This window comes from Papio anubis, chromosome 1 (genome assembly GCF_008728515.1).
Source record: "Papio anubis isolate 15944 chromosome 1, Panubis1.0, whole genome shotgun sequence".
NCBI classification, from domain to species: domain Eukaryota; kingdom Metazoa; phylum Chordata; class Mammalia; order Primates; family Cercopithecidae; genus Papio; species Papio anubis.
This window is the reverse complement of record NC_044976.1, coordinates 124,733,331-124,752,350: the sequence shown is the minus strand read 5'-3', so window position 1 is coordinate 124,752,350 and position 19,020 is coordinate 124,733,331. Positions and strand designations below refer to the sequence as shown.

The window sequence follows — 19,020 nt, the reverse complement described above, 5'->3', positions numbered from 1 at the left end:
GTGTGTGGTAGTGGTGGTAAAAATACATATAAAATTTACCATTGTAACCATTTATAAATGTACAGTTCACTTTATCTGTTTTTAATACCTCTTTCCTAATTGTCCCTGATATTTTTCTCTTTTTAATTTTTTTCTAGTCTAAAAAACTTAAGAGGCTGGATGCAGTGGCTCACACCTGTAATCCCAGCGCTTTGGGAGGCCAAGGCGGGTGGATCTGAGGTCCACCTGTGGATCTGATGAAACCCCATCTCTACTAAAAATACAAAAAATTAGCCGGGCGTGGTGGCGCATGCCTGTAATCCAGCTACTTGGGAGGCTGAGGCACAATAATAGCTTCAACCCTGGAGGCGGAGGTGGCAGTGAGCCGGGATCGGATCACTGTACTCCAGCCTGGGCGAGTATCGGCATTGGGGGAGTGAGGGGTCAACTGCAGGCGTGTAAGGTCAGCAGACTACCTCTGCCTCAAAAAGAGAAAAAAAAATTAATAATAAAAACCTTAAGAGTACTACCGAGGAAGTGGGCTTTGAACAGCAGTTTTGATTCTGGCCTTAATCCTAAATTCCTAGTCTCTAGAGAGGTTAGAATGTTTGACTGTTGTGTGGTTCCCTTCTATTTGTGGGTCTGGTGGACTAAGCAACAGGCTTTATCACGTTTCTTTGGTTGCTTTGCTTTCCTTTTTTTCCCCGGGTACTAGAACACACACTCACAGGGGAGAGGCAGATAGCCTTTTACCCCTGCTTAGGCTCTGCCTTTGTTTACTGTGGGGCAGATAGCTCTACTCCCTTCCAGCTTGCCTCCCCTTTGGTGAAGTTTAAATTCCCCAAGGACACGGTATCTCCCTGGTTAATGCATTTGTGAGCACAGGGAACTCAAGTAGTCCTTTACTCACAGGGCTGAAGCCTAACTTTCTAATACTCTTTCATTTGAATTTTCATCTGTGGCTTTTATCTAATAAGAGAAACCCCAGTGTGGCAGAAAGCCAGATTTAGGCTAATCCCCTTCTGTCCTTGGCCCTGTTCTGCCTGAGAGTACCATCCCACTGTCAGTTTCTTTACTGAAGGGGTTGACATATTTGGGAAATCTCTTTGGAGTGGAGGATAGCTGAAGCTGTTGTCAGCCGTCTTATAATGTGACTGAATTACTGCTGCATGCCACTCCTCCCCCAATCCCCCACCCAGGATCTTTGCTTCCTGGGCAGTGGAGAATCCTATTATTACCTGAAGGGAAGGACCACAGAATACTGTATATCCTCCAAGCTGGGCAGAGATAGGTCAGCTGAAACATCAAAACCACATCTGGAGGGGCATGCTAAAACCTAAGATGATTAGGAAAGTGCAGCGCTTAATGTTTCCCAGGGCCACAGGTAGCCTGGTCAACAAAAAGTAGGCCTGTTCAATCTCTTGGTACCCCTTGGTATTATTTGACCTGACAGGGACAGGCACTGTGCATAGACTCATGAGGGAAAAGTCAGCTTGTCTTCCTTGTTCCTTTAAACAAAGTATCAAATCTTGATTCTGCAGGCTTTTGTTTCATTGTAAAGAGAACTGATCCTCTGTGCTAGCAGAAAAGAGAAAGGCAAGGTCCCATTCCCTCCCACCCCACCCCCGAGGGGTTCTCTGAAACTTTGCTAGGCCTCCCATCTCGGGTTCTGCTTTTGATACAGGCTTGTTCATGTGTGCATGCTCTTAGGAGGGCACCAAGATGTGTTTCCACCCCCTCCCTTTTCAGCCTTGCGAAGAATTCTATTGTAAATGCTGATTTGTGGGAGAAACTGCCTGAGCCAGCTTGCTGTCATGGCAACTGTACACCCCCGCCCCAGAGCCTGTTATCTTCTACTCCAGTTTGGGTAACTACTGGTGAGCTGGATGATGCCTTACATTTCATGAGCTTCCTCTAAATCTAGTTGTATTTTTCGTCTGAGGTGGGTAAGTCATTTTACTAGCAGTGTCTCATAGTTCTTGCCTGATAGCCTTCACTTGTGGCCTTGTTGGGTTTGTGAGGATAAATGTGTGTTGTTACAGAGGACATCTGTTTTTCTGGAAGAGGCAGAAGCAGAGAATACTTGTCTTTGTGGTGTTTTGAATAGTGTAGTTAGAAGCACAAATGGTTTGTTAGTAATTTCAGCTTATGTTGACTTCTCGATTTTCTTTGCCTGGTGGCTAGATTAGCCCCAGCCCTCTGCTTCCCTTCCTAGTCTCTTCAACCTCTCATGTTTGTATGTGGAAGTTTTTGTGCCAATCCTGATTGTTAAAAAGGAGTCTTTTGGTCTATATTCTTCCTCATCAGAGCTAGTGGCCCAGGCTATATCTATAGCTGCCCCAACTCCTGCCTGCCAGGAAGAAATCAGGGTAATAGAATTCAGGCACAATCTGGGCTATAGAAGAGAGATCGTGTTTACCAGGCACTTGGATAAGCATCTGAACTGGGTGGTGTAAGGGGCATATTAAATTCTCGTATATTGTTGCAGTCAGGGTACCTCCCACCAGTAAAGGTAGTGGGGAAGCAGTCATGGAAAGAGATTTTCCTACCATTAGAATTTATCCATCCACCTACAGGCTGCCTCCTTCTTTCCTTGTTTCTTATTCCATTGCTAGGGAAACCCATGCAGGATGGGTTTACTTGGACTCTAGCCTATACTTCATTGTGAGATGGAGGCCAGGGGGAAGATTGCCATAAGCTGTATTAGAGGGTGAAGCTAAGGGGATGGCTGGAGGAATAGAAAGGAGACAATTCAGAAATTTGGAGGAATGGTAGTGGGTGTGGTGGAAATGTTCTTTCTTTTTTGTTATGCTATCAAAACAGATAATTTTAGCCAGAAGCAGCTCCTTGTAGCCAACTTAAAAAAGGAGTAGGGGGGCACAAGTTTAAGGGATGGTGAGTAGGCATCCCAACAATGTTCCATTCTTTTGCTTTCCAGTCTGGAAGGCTATTCTGGAAGACGTTCCCTTGGCTAGTTATTTTTCTGATATATTAGGGTAAAGTGATCATAGGAATAACAGTTTGAGTTAAGCAGCAATTAATAGGTAATCCAGGATTCCCTCTTCTTTTTTTTTTTTTGAAATAGAGTGTCACTCTGTTGCCCAGGCTGGAGTATAGTGGCACGATCTCAGCTCACTACAATCTCCGCCTCCCGGGTTCAAGCGATTCTCCTGCCTTAGCCTCCCGAGTAGCTGAGACTACAGGTGCCCGCCACCAAGCCTGGCTAATTTTTGTATTTTTTTTTAATTAGAAATGGGGTTTCACCGTATTGGCCAGGCTGGTCTCGAACTCCTGACCTCGTGATCCACCCGCCCCAGCTGCCCAAAGTGCTGGGATTACAGGCGTGAGCCACTACACCCAGCCAGGATACCCTCTTTAAGAAACCTTGCTTATTTATTTATTTATTTATTTATTTATTCTGCTTTATGAGACACTTAGACGGTTACTGAGGATGAGATATGCCTCCGAGCCAGAACTCAGGCAGAAGGAACACTTCATTGACTTTCTTTTCTGACTGCAGTGTGTTTAGGAATTTGAACTGAGTCCAGGAAGTGGGTGGTACTAACTCACTGGGCTGGGCAAGGAACTGAGTTTTAAACCACTCTTCCTGTGGAACATATGGGAGTTCGTTGATGGGAAAGGGAGGAAATATATATATATAAAGTTATGTCTGCTAGATCTTTTAACAGCTGAGCTAAGACAAGTTCTACCCTGCGAGACTCTGGCTTTTTCATGGTAGTCAACCCCGATCTTAATGTCGTAGTTACTTCTTTTCACCATGCCTCTGCTTCCCTTGTCCATTCTTTCCTTCAAATGCAGGCTGAGGCTGAGGTGGCCTCCTTGAACCGTAGGATCCAGCTGGTTGAAGAGGAGCTGGACCGTGCTCAGGAGCGGCTGGCCACTGCCCTGCAAAAACTGGAAGAAGCAGAAAAAGCTGCTGATGAGAGTGAGAGGTGTGTAGTGAAGCCTGATGGAGTGTGGATTTTAAAAGACATTCATAATAGTTCCGATCAAGATTTCCTTATAGACTGTTTTTCAAATAGCAGTTCTGGCTGCGTGTGGTGGCTCACGCCTGTAATCCTTGCACTTTGGGAGGCTGAGGCAGGAGGGTGGCTCGAGCCCAGGAAATTGGGGCTGCAGTGAGCTGTGATTGCGCCACCGCACTCCTGGGTGACAGAGCAAGACCCTGTCTCAATCAATCAAGAAAAATAAAATACTAACTCTATCATACAGGATCTCCTTTCTTTCTTTTTTTTTTTTTGTTTGAGACAGAGTCTCGCTCTGTCACCCAGGCTGGAATGCAATGGCGCGATCTCAGCTCACTGCAAGCTCCGCCTCCAGGGTTCACGCCATTCTCCTGCCTCAGCCTCCCGAGTAGCTGGGACTACAGGCGCCCGCCGCCACGCCCGGCTAATTTTTTGCGTGTTTAGTAGAGATGGGGTTTCACGATGTTAGTCAGGATGATCTCAATCTCCTGACCTCGTGATCCTCCCGCCTCGGCCTCCCAAAGTGCTGGGATTACAAGTGTGAGCCACCATGCCCAGCCCAGGATCTCCTTTCTATTCTGCATGTTCTGTTCCTTTGAAGACAGTAAGGATAACTTAGATGTTGTGACCCTTTTGTAATTGGTATTTCCCTACAAATTGGCCCAATGATCCTTAAAATGGGATCACCAGTATGACTTCCACTTTCTGGATCATAAATTTCTATTTGTGAGATTAATTTCTCTAAAACAGAGGTTCTCTAAGTAAGGTCTCAGACCAGCAGCATCGGCAATACTTGGGAACTTGGTAAAAATTCACGTTCTCAGCTCCTATCCTGATCTACTGAATGAGAAACTTTGGATGTGGGGCCTGGCAATCTGTTTTTAGTAAGCCTTCTCAACCCTGGTTGCATTATTAGAATCTTAGGTGGGGTAGGGGGGAAATCACTAGGGAATTTAAAACTGTGGATGCTTAGATCTCATCCCAGTTCCATTAGAATCAATTGCAAGAGGGGTCTGGGCATTGATGTTTTTAAAGTTCCCCAGCTAATTTTAATGTGTTCCTAGGGTTGAGAACCATGGCCCTTGAACCAAATCATAACTCATCTTTTTGAAAATAGCCAGTTGTCTCCTTGCCACATGTGAGTTAAACTAGAACAGAGGTGCGTGACAACTCAGGATTTTCAGAATAAATAGTGCCCGCAAAGGGTATGTTACTACTGTGCAGCTGTGAAAATGAAAGAGGCATCTATGTGTATACTATTAGAGTAGCGTGCAAATTATAGAAAGTGAGGGCTCGGGTGCAGTGGCTCACACCTGTAATCCCACCGCTTTGGGAGGCTGAGGTGGACGATCACTTGAGGCCAGGAGTTCAGGACCACCCCGGCCAACACAGCAAAATCCAGTCTTTACTAAAAGTACAAAAATTAGCTGGGCATGGTGGGGGCGCGCCTGTAATCCCAGCTACTCAGGAGGCTGAGGCACAAGAAACACTAGAACCCAAGAGGCGGAGGTTGCAGTGAGCCTCCCTTTTTTTTTTTTTTCCCCCTCAAAAAAAAAAAAAAAAAAAAGAGGCCGGGCGCGGTGGCTCAAGCCTGTAATCCCAGCACTTTGGTAGGCCGAGACGGGCGGATCACGAGGTCAGGAGATCAAGACCATCCTGGCTAACACGGTGAAACCCCGTCTCTACTAAAAAATACAAAAAACTAGCCGGGCGCGGTGGCGGGCGCCTGTAGTCCCAACTACTCCGGAGGCTGAGGCAGGAGAATGGCGTGAACCCGGGAGGCGGAGCTTGCAGTGAGCTGAGATCTGGCCACTGCACTCCAGCCTGGGCGGCAGAGCGAGACTCCGCCTCAAAAAAAAAAAAAAAAAAGAAGAAAGTGAGGATAGCTGCATGCTAAATACCAGGAAAAAAAAAAAAAAGAGTATGGAAAGTTGCAGAACCGTGTAGTACATGATTACTTTCGGGAAGCTGGGATGGGATTTTTTTTTGTGTGTGTATATATATATACACATATATATATATATATATATATGTTTTTTAAATAATATTTATTTAGGTTTTTGAGACAGAGTTTTACTCTGTCCCCCAAGCTGGAGTGCAGTGGCATAATCTCGGCTCACTGCAACCTCCACCTCCTGGGTTCAAGCACTTCTCATGCCTCAGCTTCCCCCAAGTAGCTGGGATTATAGGCGCCTGCCACCACACCTGACTAATTTTTGTATTTGTAATAGAGACGGGGTTTTGCCATGTTGATCAGGCTGGTCTCAAACTCCTGACCTCAGGTGATCTGCCGGCTTCAGCCTCCCAAAGTGCTGGGATTACAGGCGTGAGCCACCGCGCCCAACTGCATATATCCATATTTTTAAAAATATTTTAATATTTAATTTCTTACTAAGTTTTTTTCTGGGCATTGGGGGAGATGGAGTCTGTTGCCCAGGCTGGAGTCCAGCAGTGCGATCTTGGCTCACTGCAACCTCTGCCTCCTGGGTTCAAGTGATTCTCTTGCCTCAGTAGGTGGGATTACAGGTGCTTGCCACCATGCCCGGCTACTTTTTGTATTTTTAGTAGGGACAGGGTTTCACCATGTTGGCCAGGCTCGTCTCAAACTCCTGACCTCAAGTGATCCACCTGCCTTGACCTGTCAAAGTACTGGGATTACAGGCATGAGCCACCGCGCCTGGCCAAGATGTATTATCTTTATAACAATAAGTTTTTTTTTTTTTTTTTTTTTTTAGTTTCACTCTTATTGCCCAGGCTGGAGTGCGATGGCTGGCTCTCGGCTCACCGCAACCTCCACCTCTCAGATTCAAGTGATTCTCCTGCCTGAGCCTCCCAAGTAGCTAGGATTACAGGCATGCACCACCGTGTTGGTCAGGCTGGTCTTGAACTCCTGACCTCAGGTGATCTGCCCACCTTGGCCTCCCAAAGTACTGGGATTACAGGCGTGAGCCACCGCACCCAACCATAACAAAACATTTTAAATGAAATAATTAAACTAAGGTGTGGAAGTAGTAACATGGAATTTCCATTTGAAGGGCAGATAGAGAGGAATGGGCTTTTAAAAGTACAATTCTGAGACCCTTGGAGTGGAGCTGACGACACTCCTCAGGGTGTCAGTATTGCTTTTGTCCTGTTTCTGGCAGAGGTATGAAGGTTATTGAAAACCGGGCCTTAAAAGATGAAGAAAAGATGGAACTCCAGGAAATCCAACTCAAAGAAGCTAAGCACATTGCAGAAGAGGCAGATAGGAAGTATGAAGAGGTAAGTGACTTTCTGTTAGTCCCTCTCTTAGCCTTTTACAAAGAATAATGTGGTAAATGGCTCCTTTGCTTCACTAAGCTATACTGGGATCTTTTCCTGTAGGTGGCTCGTAAGTTGGTGATCATTGAAGGAGACTTGGAACGCACAGAGGAACGAGCTGAGCTGGCAGAGTCGTAAGTATCTAGCTCCCCAAATCTTGTCATACCAATTTGTCCCTTCCCCTTTGGCTTGGGCACTAATATGAATAAATTAGCATTCCTTCAACCTTGTTAAACAGGGCCTAGGAAATGGGAGTCATCTATAGTGCTTTTTTAGGCCCAAGAATGGTTGTAGACTTCCTTATTCTCCTGACTAGTGACAAGTGACAAAAGAGGCTTTCTTATTTTTTGTTGGTAGGTTTTACAAATTGAGAGCAAATAAGGACTAATACATGGTGAACAGTTAACTGGAAGATCCTACTGGGTCCTTCCACCTGGGGTGGAAGACATCAAAGTGGCTATCCTGATTTAAGATCTGGTGTCTGGCTGGGTGTGGTGGCTCACACCTGTAGTCCCAGCTACTTAGGATGCCAAGGCAGGAGGATTGCTTGAACCCAGGAGTTGGAGGCCAGCCTGGGCATCATAGGGAGACCCTGTCCCTAAAACAAATAAATTAAAAAAAAATAAATCTGGTGTCTGTTTTTGCCACTTTGCCAATCTGCTGGGGAACTTTAGGGCAAGGGTAGATACTAACTGCTCCCCTGTTGGTACCTTCTCGGCCTTGATTAACAAAGTCAGTGCTGATGCATATATATTTGTGCTTCCCTCTTACATTCCCGTCTGCCAGACATAACATATCATGACCATGGTGGTGTTCTCTTCCCATTTTTTGAATTTTTTTTTTTCGTTTTGCTGCTTGTTTTCTTGCTGTGTTCCTTTTTGACCGTTCTCCCTCCCCACAACCTGGCTTGTGCCATCCCCGTGACTATCACTAACAGCCGTTGCCGAGAGATGGATGAGCAGATTAGACTGATGGACCAGAACCTGAAGTGTCTGAGTGCTGCTGAAGAAAAGGTACTAACCATTAAACCCACAGCAAGGTTATATATATGGTGTGGTTTTGTTTTGTTTTGTTTTTGTTTTGCAGCTGCCTCCCCTCCACTTGATTTTGTTGAGTGCTGTCTCATCTCTTCATGGAATGCTCCATTCTTTTCCACTTACTTGGCATCTTTCATCTCTTCTTTCCTAGTTGCTTTACTGCCTCTCCGCAGGGTCTCCTTCCTTTGGGTGATTTGGGGGACTGTTTGGGTTGGGCATTTGTTCCCACCTCCACCCCAGGTAGCAGTTATGACTCATTCCTGGTAGTGGATTTCTCTCAAGTGCTTTATTAGTATTCAAACATTTTGAGCCCAGGAAGGTCTAGCTCCTGACACGTTCTATGGTAGAGGGAGGAGGGTTGATGCTTGCTCAGGTTACTTGGGAACATCTCTTCCCCAGTATGCCTTCCAACTCTCTCTACATATAGGTTCAATTCACGTCTGTGTGTCTCTCTCCCTTTTTTTATTCTCTTCCTTTTCCCTTTTCCTCTCCTGTGGTATTTAAAATATTCACAGTAAGTGTTCTGAGCTGGAGGAGGAGCTGAAGAATGTCACCAACAACCTCAAGTCTCTTGAGGCTCAGGCGGAGAAGGTAGGGGCTGGTTTGTGAAAGTGACAGGCTTTGGGGCCTGGGCCCAGCCCTGCCCTTGATGAAAGACTGGAGACACCCATTCCATATATAATTCAGTGAGGCGTGTCCTTTTCCTACCTCCTTACCATGTATTCAGGTTCTGGGTTTAATGCTACTTTCTGTGCACTTTGATTGCTTTAATTAAAATAACTTCATGGTCTCAGGTTACTGGAGTCATGTGCTCCTCAGGCTGATACTGCTGTGCTGAAAAGCAATAATCAGGGGCCCTAACAGGCTTTCTGGCAGACAGATGGGGGCAACAGACAGAATCAGCTCTGAGACCTAATGAGCAATCAAGACAGATGACTTCACTTTGCCATCATGTGGGTGTGTTTTAGTCATGTGACCTTGGGGTGCCACTACTCTTGCTCATTAAGCAGGGGAAAGGAAAAACACCTCCTTGGGTTGATCTGAATAATATCAAAGCTTAGATCCATCTTAAAAAGTCATGGAGAATTTTAACCTGAGGATCTCATGGCTCTAAAGACAGATTTCTGGATTTCAAGGACCTGTTTTCCAGAGCCAGGCCTTGCTCTTACTCTTGGACCATTCAGCACATTTAGTCCAAGAGGATATTCAATGTAAGAGTTAAGTGTAGGGAGGTGGGTATTGCTTGTGTGATTGATTTCTACTCTGAAATTTTTAATCTACTTATCTTACAGTACTCTCAAAAAGAAGACAAATATGAGGAAGAGATCAAGATTCTTACTGATAAACTCAAGGAGGTGAGCTGAGGGGATTATAGGGCAGGACCCAAAACATTTAGAGGTATATAAGACATTAATGTGGACTTAGACTGGCTGGTTTGGGTTCTGAAAGGTCCAGAAGTAGAAGGTGGAAGAAATAGAGATTGTTCTTTGTCTTCATCTCTGATTCTGACTAATTTCATATTTCCCCTAGGCAGAGACCCGTGCTGAGTTTGCTGAGAGATCGGTAGCCAAGCTGGAAAAGACAATTGATGACTTGGAAGGTATGGAACCTTGAGTAGGGATTGAAATAGAGAAATGTAGAGGAAGACCTTGCCCATTAACTATTAATCTCTTTTTCTGTATACCAAAGGAAGTTGGTATGACTTGGCATGTATTAATACGTGCACTGTCCTATGCCACAGCTAGGCAAAGTGGGTCAAACCCTAGAATTGGTTTTTCAAATGTAACCTTTTCCTTTAAGAAGACTTCACCAAATAGTCTGCAATTTGTACCCTTCCCTTTGAGGAGAATGATAATGGCTGCATTAATCTCCAGTTTAGTATTCTTAAACCTTTAGTCTGTGGGTTTAAACGGAAGCCATGATTTCAGAAGGGCAAGGTGCAGGTCATTTCATGGCTACTTTCCACAGTTCTTTTCACCACTCAAGTTGTGGGGTATTTATCCAAGAAATGAAGTTGTGGAGTAACCACATCGGAACACTGACCACTGTCAGGAGCTTTCTAAATACTTTCTGTCCCTGTAAGTTGGTAACTGCCATCCACGCTGACAAGGGGACGTACTCTTTGCTTTGAGAACTCTGATGTATGCTCCTTTGGTATGCTCTCTTGGCAGAGTTGCAGGGGCAACCTGTGAAGCAGAGGAGCCACTAATAGGGCTCACATTTTATAGGTAGAGAAGTGTCTGAATATGGATGTATACTATTTCCCTTTGTTATTTTTGTTCAATTAAGTGTTACCACTGCTAGGAATTGGGTACCTGAATGGGAGTGGTATCCTCTTGAGTGCTTTTGGTAATAGGAATTTCTAGTTATGACTGTGCCCAGGTTCTCAGCCCTTGCTGCAGTCGATTAGGAGTATCAAGAAAGGCAGTTGGTCATAGGAGAGAGTAGATCTGAAAATGTCCAGTCATGGTTGCCAGAGTAGATGTTTTCCTAACTGTGGTATTAGACCCACAGTCACACTTTCCTAATTTCTAATGATTCCCTCTCTTCATCTGCTTCTGAAACCTTTCACTCTGTCCCCTCATTCCTCCCTGTGGTTCCTGTGCCTGTCCAGATGAGCTCTATGCCCAGAAACTGAAGTACAAGGCCATTAGCGAGGAACTGGACCACGCCCTCAATGACATGACCTCTATGTAACTATCTGACAGCAGAGTGGGGCTGGGATCTTGGCTTGTGGGTGGTTGGGGGTACAAGCTATGCATAGTGGTGTGCTTTGGTTTTATCCTTTGGAAACTATAATCTCCACCCTTATCTTTGAAACATTGGTGCTGGTTATTTGTTTGGCAAAAGCTCTGGAGGCATGGCCGGGGGTGGTGGCTCACGCCTGTAATCCCAGCACTTCGGGAGGCTCAGGCGGGTGGATCACTTAAGGTCAGGAGTTGGAGACCATCCTGGCCAATATGGTGAAACCCCGTCTCTACTAAAAATATAAAAATTAGCCAGGCGCCTGTAATCCCAGCTACTCAGGAGGCTGAGCCAGGAGAATTGCTTGAACCTGGGAGGCAGAGGTTGTAGTGAGCCAAGATCGTGGCACTGCACTCCAGCCTGGGCAACAGAATGAGACCCTATCTCAAAAAAAAAAACCAAAACAAAAAAAACATTAAAGGCCGGGCATAGTGGCTCACACCTGTAATCCCAACACTTTGGGAGGCCGAGGTGGGCGGATGACTTGAGGCCAGGAGTTCAAGACCAGCCTGACCAACATGGCGAAACCCTGTCTCTACTAAAAAATATTTAAAAAGTTAGCCGGCATGGTGGCGCACGTTTATAATCCCAGCTACTCGGGAGGCTAAGGCAGGAGACTCGCTTGAAACCAGGAGACGGAGATTGCAGTGAGCCGAGATGATGCCACTGCAGTCCAATCTGGGTTAAAGAGTGAGACTGTCTAAGAAAAAAAAGCTCTGGAGGCAATTAATCTTGGATCAGAAGGAGAACCCTGACTGACTTGTAATTTTTATGTTTTGTATTCATAGTTTCTTCATTATGCTGTGATTTTTCTATTTACTTCTCAAATTTAGTCTTCTCAGAAGGAATACTGCTACAGGTAGAATCCATACAACTAAGGAAATAGGGCCCACAGAGCCAGGGACTTGGGCCCTGACACATTAAAATAAAATTCAGGCCTCCTGGGTGTGTTTAATTGGTTCCCCGATATTAAAGTTCAGGGAACTACCCAAGATGGGAAATACCAAATTCACCTAAGAATTGAGCTGGGTCCCAGAAGCAAGCCAAGTGATAAACAGCACCAAAACGAGTTGTTGGGACTTCATCTGTTTGCTGTGGATCCCTGATCCTTGATGCTAATCTGCCTCTTTGTATCTTTCCCACTAACCCTGAAAAGAAGCCACATTTCTCAGGCTGAAGTGTCTGGCTGTCTTTTATTATTCCTGCTGCCACCTATTCCTTTTTTTCCTCTTCCTTTCTCCCAATTTGCTGTCTAGATTGATGCTAGTCCTTCTCACCTAGAGTATCCTTACTTTTTCATGCAGATAATTATCACCGTTTCTGCTCTGTTCTGGATCTGCCCCCTTTACTCCTCGGGGAACCCAACGCCCCACTCTCGCTCTGGATTCCATTTGGGTCAGCCTGGCTGGTCCCCAAGGCATTAGGATGGGGGGACACAAAGCAACTTATGTATTTTCTTCCACCCCCACCCCAGATTAAAATGTTAAGCTGCTGGAAACCTCATGCCACCCTGCATTTGTGTCATTGACAAAGCTGCTGCTGTCCCTAAGAAGGAGCCTTGGGGGTGTGATGTGGGGAAGAGCTATCGTAGGCTCCCCCTCCTCTGACTTACATAATCAAAGCCACTTTTGTGTGTGTCTATTTTTTCTTGACATTTAAACTCAGCTGATCTGATTCTACCAGAGTGATGGATTTAGTACAGGTTCCTCAGGATGGTAATTTTAGTTACACGCCTCAAGCTGAACAAGATTAAATTCCTTATTTCTAGGTTCTTAAATCATCCTGTCTGCAGTGTTTCCATTCTCTCTTCAGGTCTTCCTCCTTTGGTGTGGTGTCATTGAGAAGCCATTGAGGTGACTCTCAATACACATTCTGTACCCTTTTACTTGTGGTTCAAATGGTGCATCCTCAGAACACCCAGTGAACCCAATATATTATTGCTAAGATTGACTAATTATGTCAACCCCAGTCACAGAAGAATACACAAAGGATAGAATTCTCGACAGTTTTACTTTTTCTTCTTTAAACCTTTCTTACATATTTGAGACTTACTACCATTTGTCTGCTAGTGTGTGACTAGTGGGATATAAGACAAGTGATAAATTATTATTGGGAAAACTAAAATGGCCAATCATGCATATTTCAAATAATGTGCATATGAGGCCAATGATTTATTACATACATAAATTTCTGCTAGTAAAATTTCCCTTGGTTCATATTGTGGAATTAAATATCAACATTTTAGAAATTCCCATTACAGGCTGGGCGCTGTAGCTTGCGCCTATAATCTCAGCACTTTGGGAGGCTGGGGCGGGTGGATCACCTGAGGTCATGAGTTCGAGACCAGCCTGGCCAACATGGTGAAACCCCATCTGTACTAAAAATACAAAAATTATCTGGGTTTGGTGGTGGGTGCCTGTAATTCCAGCTACTCCGGAGGCTGAGGTAGTAGAATCACTTGCACCTGGGAGGGGAGGTTGCAGTGAGCCAAGATCGTGCCACTGCATTCCAGCCTGGGCGACAGAGTGAGACTCCATCTCAAAAAAAAGGAATTCCCATTCCAATTTACACAGCAGAGATTTCTTAATAGTATAGTGAATTATATTAATCCAAGCACCTAAGTGTTGTTCACTTAGTACTTTAGTTTCCCAGCAGGGTATGTATTTAAAATTTGCTTTTCTTTTAGCTGGGTGCAATGGCATGTGCCTGTAGTACCTGTAGCTACTTGGGAGACTGAGGCAGGAGGATTGCTTGAGCCCAGGAGTTCTGCACTGTAGTGTGCTATGCAGGTCAGGTGTCCTTACTAAATTTGGCATCACTATGGTGACCTCCTGGGAGTGGAGAACAACAAGGTTGCCTAAGAAGGGGTGAACTGGCCCAGGTCAGAAATGGAACAGGTCAAAATTCCTGTGCTGATCAGTAGTGGGACTGCACCTGTAAATAGCCACTATAGTATTCCAGCCTGGGCAACACAGCGAGATTCCATCTGTTAAAATTACTTTTGCTCTTCTTTTAAACAGATATAATCAGGCAGGGAAGTTTTCCTTAATCTAAAACTTTAAGTCTCATATCAAATTCAGGTTTCTTTTTGTGCATTCCATTTCTTACTGCTGCATAGCCTTTGAGATTAAGGTTCAGATTTCGTTTATTCAGCTGACACTTCCTGGTATGGAGACAGAAATAAAGATGGAGGCACCATTCCTACTCTCAAGTTGCTTAGAATCTACTAGGAGAGAGAACATACATAAAGCTACAGATACTGTGTGATGAGTGCCACAAATAATAGTGTTATGGGAGTTGAGTAGAGGGGAAGAGATTGATCCTAGTGGGGATGAATTAGAAAAACTCATGGAAGAAGGCATGTAATAGGTATTTCATAAACATGTTAAAACTTTTTTTTTGTTTTTGTTTTTTTTTTGGAGATGGAGTTTGAGTCTTGTCACCTAGGCTGGAGTTCAGTGGCATGATCTCAGCTCACTGCAACCTCTGCCTCCCGGGTTCAAGCAGTTCTCCCACCTCAGCCTCCCGAGTAGCTGGGATTATAAGCACCTGTCACCACACCCAGCTAATTTTTGTATTATTAGTAGAGGTGAGGTTTCACCATGTTGGCCAGGCTGGTCTCAAACTCCTGACCTCAAGTGATCCACCCACTTCAGCCTCCCAAAGTGCTGGAATTACAGGCGTGAGCCACTGCGCCCGACCAACATGTTAAACTTGCATATTCATTTTTACTGGGTTCCAAAAGTGGATTTTTGATAAGCAGAGTTGGGTCATGTGATAGTGAATATTGAGCATTCCATTTATTTATTTATTTATGTTTCTCTTTTTAAGATGGAGTCTCGCTCTGTCACCCAGGCTGGATGGAGTGCAGTGGTGAGATCTTAGCTCACTGCAACCTCCGCCTCCTGAGTTCAAGCGATTCTCCTGCCTCAGCTTCCCGAGTAGCTGTGATTACAGGTACCCGCCACCATGCCCAGCTGATTTTTGTATTTTTAGTAAGGATGGGGTTTCAGCATGTTGGCCAGGCTGGTTGCGAACTCCTGACCTCAAGTGATCTGCCCGCCTCAGCCTCCCAAAGTGTTGGGATTACAGGCATGAGCCACTGCACCTGGCCTGAGCATTCCATTTAAAGAGAAACAAAATAATAAAGGCATTGATAGAGATGAGAAGGCCACAATAGCTATAAAGTTAGATGTAGACAGAGTAGGGGACAGGGTTGTGTGTTAAAATCAGGCTGAGGAGTTATCATTTTACTTGGGAGGTAATGGGGATGCCACTGGAGATTTTGAACAGGAATATGCTGTGATCCGAATAGCATATAAGAAGAGTTAATTTGGTAACCAATTTGCAGATTAGCAAAGTGATTGACTAACATTGTGTTTCCCACATTTCAGCCATTAACGTTACCATTTTTGATGGCTTTTTCCATATCCACTGCTGCCTACGTTGAGTAGATCAGATCTACTCATTTCCAAATTTATTTTATTCTTTTTTTTTTTGAGATGGAGTCTCGCTCTGTCTCCCAGGCTGGAGTGCAGTGGCGCGATCTCGGCTCACTGCAAGCTCCGCCTCCCGGGTTCATGGCATTCTCCCGCCTCAGCCTCCTGAGTAGCTGGGACTACAGGCGCCTGCCACCTCACCCGGCTAGTTTTTTTTTTTTTTTTTTTTAGTAGACATGGGGTTTCACCGTGTTAGCCAGGATGGTCTCGATCTCCTGACCTCGTGATCCGCCCGTCTCGGCCTCCCAAAGTGCTGGGATTACAGGCTTGAGCCACCGAGCCCGGCATTTTATTCTTACTTGACACAATTCTATTTTAAAATCAAAGGTTTGATATGTTAGTGTTTTTTCCTAATCACATTAAAGTAACTATAGCAGTGAATGTACCACACTTTGGAAAAAATTGGGTTAGGTTAATTCAGTTTTCTAGGAGAGAATAATCAGGGTCTGAGCTACAGTAGTGGCAGGAGAGATTGCGCTAAATAAAGACAGGCATTGTGAAAGGCCTGGCCACTTGATGTGAGGAGGAAAAGACAGTCATAATGTGAGGATGACTGGTTTTAGAGTAGGAAAATGAGCCAGGTGCAGGCTCATGCCTGTAATCCCAGCATTTTGGGAGGCTGAGGTGAGAAGATTCCTTGAGTCCAGGAGTTCGAGACCAGCCTGGCAACAAAGTGAGACCCTGTCTCTACAAAATATTGTAAAAACTTAGCCAAACATGGTGGTGCGTGCCTGTAGTCCTATCTACCTGGAGGGCTGAAGCCAGAGAATCCTTTGAGCCCAGGAGTCTGAGGCTGCAGTAAGCTATGATCGTACTGCTGCACTCCATCCTGGGTGACAGAATGAGACCTCCCAAAAAAAGAGAGTAGGAAAATGGTAGGGTTAAAGATGTAAGGAGATCGTGTTGTCCTGGTTTCGGGAGCTGGGGGAAGGATAAGAAGATACGGCTGATAATCTGGCAGGTATCTAGGTAAAAACAAAATTCTAGGGCTTGAGGCAGAGAGGCTGACACAAGAGAGTTGGGAATCCATATGGGGTACAGGTAGTTTATGCCATAGAGGTAAATTAGAACCATAAAGGACAATTGCAAATATAAAAAAAAGAATTAAACAATGAGGAAAATGTTATGTAAGAGGAGGAGCCAAATGGAACTGATTGGAGGGAAAGAAGATGGATGAGTAGTTCTTTAAAAAGTTCCGGGTTGGATCGTTTCTAGTGGTTCTTCAACAGAGAGGCTGAGAAGGAAGATAACTGAAAATGGGACATTCACTGATACTTTAGTAATTTGAGGGTACATTTTGAGTGTTAAGAAGTCAAGAGGAGGAGTCATTTTCAGGAGCAAAAGAGTGTATTGGTAGGAAGAAGATTATATAGGCAATATAGAGCAGAGTTTTCCAGCAGAACTTTTGGTAATGATGTCTAGTACATTAGCCACATGTGGCACTCAAAACGTGGCTAGTGTGGCTGAGGGGCTAAAATTTAATTGTATTTCATTGTAGTTCATTTAAATTTAATTAGCTACATGTGGCTAGTGGCTATTATGTTGGAAAATGCATTTCTAAATATTTAGATTCTGGGCAGAAGAAGTTGGCTTTGACATGAAGAAAGGCTTCTTAGAAAGGCAGGAAGTAGACCGGGTGCGGTGGCTCACGTTGTAATCCCAACACTTTGGGAGGCTGAGGCGGGCAGATCACAAGGTCAGGAGATCAAAACCATCCTGGCCAATATGGTGAAAACCCGTCTCTACTAAAAATACAAAAATTAGCTGCGTGTGGTGGCGCGTGCCTGTAGTCCCAACTACTCGAGAGGCTGAGGCAGGAGAAAAAAAAAAAGAAGGAGGAAATAAGAGAGAGAGAATGGGAGAAAAGTAAGATCTCTGATCTATGGTATCTCCTGTTTTCCTTGTGGTATGACTAGTGTGAGCAAGGATAGAGACCCACAAGCTGGGGTAGCAAAGTGAACAATGAAGTACTATGTAGTTAGTGCTAATGCTAAATTCATTCCTTTGTTTAAGTCTTAATATCCTTGCAGAAGCCATCCTGTGTTACTTGAGCCTGGACTAGTATTGGGGTGAAGTCAAGCATCAGAGTAAAACATTTGTCCCCTTAATGTTACCCCTCCTCTTAATTTCTAAGAACCACAGGCCCATTTTGCCCTTGCTTGTTACCATCATTGAGATGAGGAATAAGGTGTGGTAACCCCATGTTATCTGATAGGTGCAACTGACCTATTCTGTTGGGCAGCTTTATCTTAGCCCCAACCAAAGCTCTTCCTTTCAGTGTGGCGTTGGTTGAATACTATCCAGCTCCATGGGTTTTTGTTTGTTTGTTTGTTTGTTTTCTTGAGACGGAATCTCGCTCTGTCACCCAGGCTGGAGTGCCGTGGCATAATCTCGGCTCACTGCAACTTCTACCTCCCAGGTTCAAGCAATTCTCCTGCCTCAGCCTCCCAAGTAGCTGGGATTACAGGCACGCGCCAGCATGCCTGTCTAATTTTTATATTTTTGTAGAGACGGGGTTTCACGTGTTGGCCAGGCTGGTCTTGAACTCCTGACCTCAAATGATCTGCCCGCCTCAGCCTCCCAAAGTGCTGGGATTACAGGCGTGAGCCACGATGCCCGGCCTTTTTTTTTTTTTTTTTTTTTTTTTGAGACGGAGTCTCGCTCTGTTGCCCAGTAGCATGATCTCGGCTTACTGCAAGCTCTGCCTGCCGGATTTAAGTGATTCTCCTGCCTCAGCCTCCTGAATAGCTGGGATTACAGGCGTGCGCCACCATGCCCGGCTAATTTCTGTTTTTAGTAGAGACTAGGTTTCACCATGTTAGTCAGGCTGATCTCGAACTCCTGACCTCGTGATGCACCCGCCTCGGCCTCCCAAAGTGCTGGGATTACAGACTTGAACCACTGCGCCCAGCCAGGGGGCTGTTTCTTAATTAGGTATAGCAACTTTAACTAAGGAGCTAGTACTGATCTTAATTTTTAATAACTAGAGATAGCAGAGTTAGAAGCTAAGTTCAAAGTGAGAGAACAGCTGCATTTGTCTTTCTGACCTCAGGCAATTCCTGGGGAACTCTGTGTTCTGGGATTTAGTCAGGTAATAAAATGCTCCCACTCCTTCTCTGTCTCTTTATTTCTTCCCTAAATAGAACAGAACTCTCATTGACCAGGTTGCTTTGAGGGATAAAGATCCTGATAACACTGCTGAGTGCGGTGGCTCATGCCTGTAATCCCAGCACTTTGGGAGGTGAGCAGATCACCTGAGGTCAGGAATTCAAGACCAGCCTGGTCAACATGGTGACACCCCATCTCTACTAAAAAAAAAAATACAAAAATTAGCTGGGCGTGGTGGCAGGCACCTGTAATCCCAGCTGCTCAGGAGGCTGAGACAGGAGAATTGCTTGAACCTGGGAGGCGGAGGTTGCAGTGAGCCAAAATCGCACCTTTGCACTCCAACCTGGGCAACAAGAGTGAAACTCC

At 44.9% G+C, this 19,020-nt stretch overlaps 1 protein-coding gene across 20 annotated transcripts in view; it reads left to right on the top strand.

The window, feature by feature from the left end:
- The window catches only part of TPM3 (tropomyosin 3), a 36,680-nt gene that overhangs the window by 12,222 nt on the left and 5,438 nt on the right, over positions 1-19,020 (top strand). For 4 of the 20 annotated variants that reach the window (XM_031653130.1, XM_031653157.1, XM_031653107.1 and 1 more), the window contains 7 exons: positions 3,799-3,932; positions 7,109-7,226; positions 7,329-7,399; positions 8,818-8,893; positions 9,595-9,657; positions 9,833-9,902; positions 10,917-10,995. In XM_031653130.1, coding sequence (XP_031508990.1) covers positions 3,799-3,932; positions 7,109-7,226; positions 7,329-7,399; positions 8,818-8,893; positions 9,595-9,657; positions 9,833-9,902; positions 10,917-10,995 — 611 coding nt within the window. Of the gene's footprint in view, positions 1-3,798; positions 3,933-7,108; positions 7,227-7,328; positions 7,400-8,202; positions 8,279-8,817; positions 8,894-9,594; positions 9,658-9,832; positions 9,903-10,916; positions 11,000-12,351; positions 12,825-19,020 lie in introns of those variants that run through there. The other 16 variants (XM_031653131.1, XM_021924128.2, XM_031653115.1 and 13 more) reach the window with 8 other exon arrangements.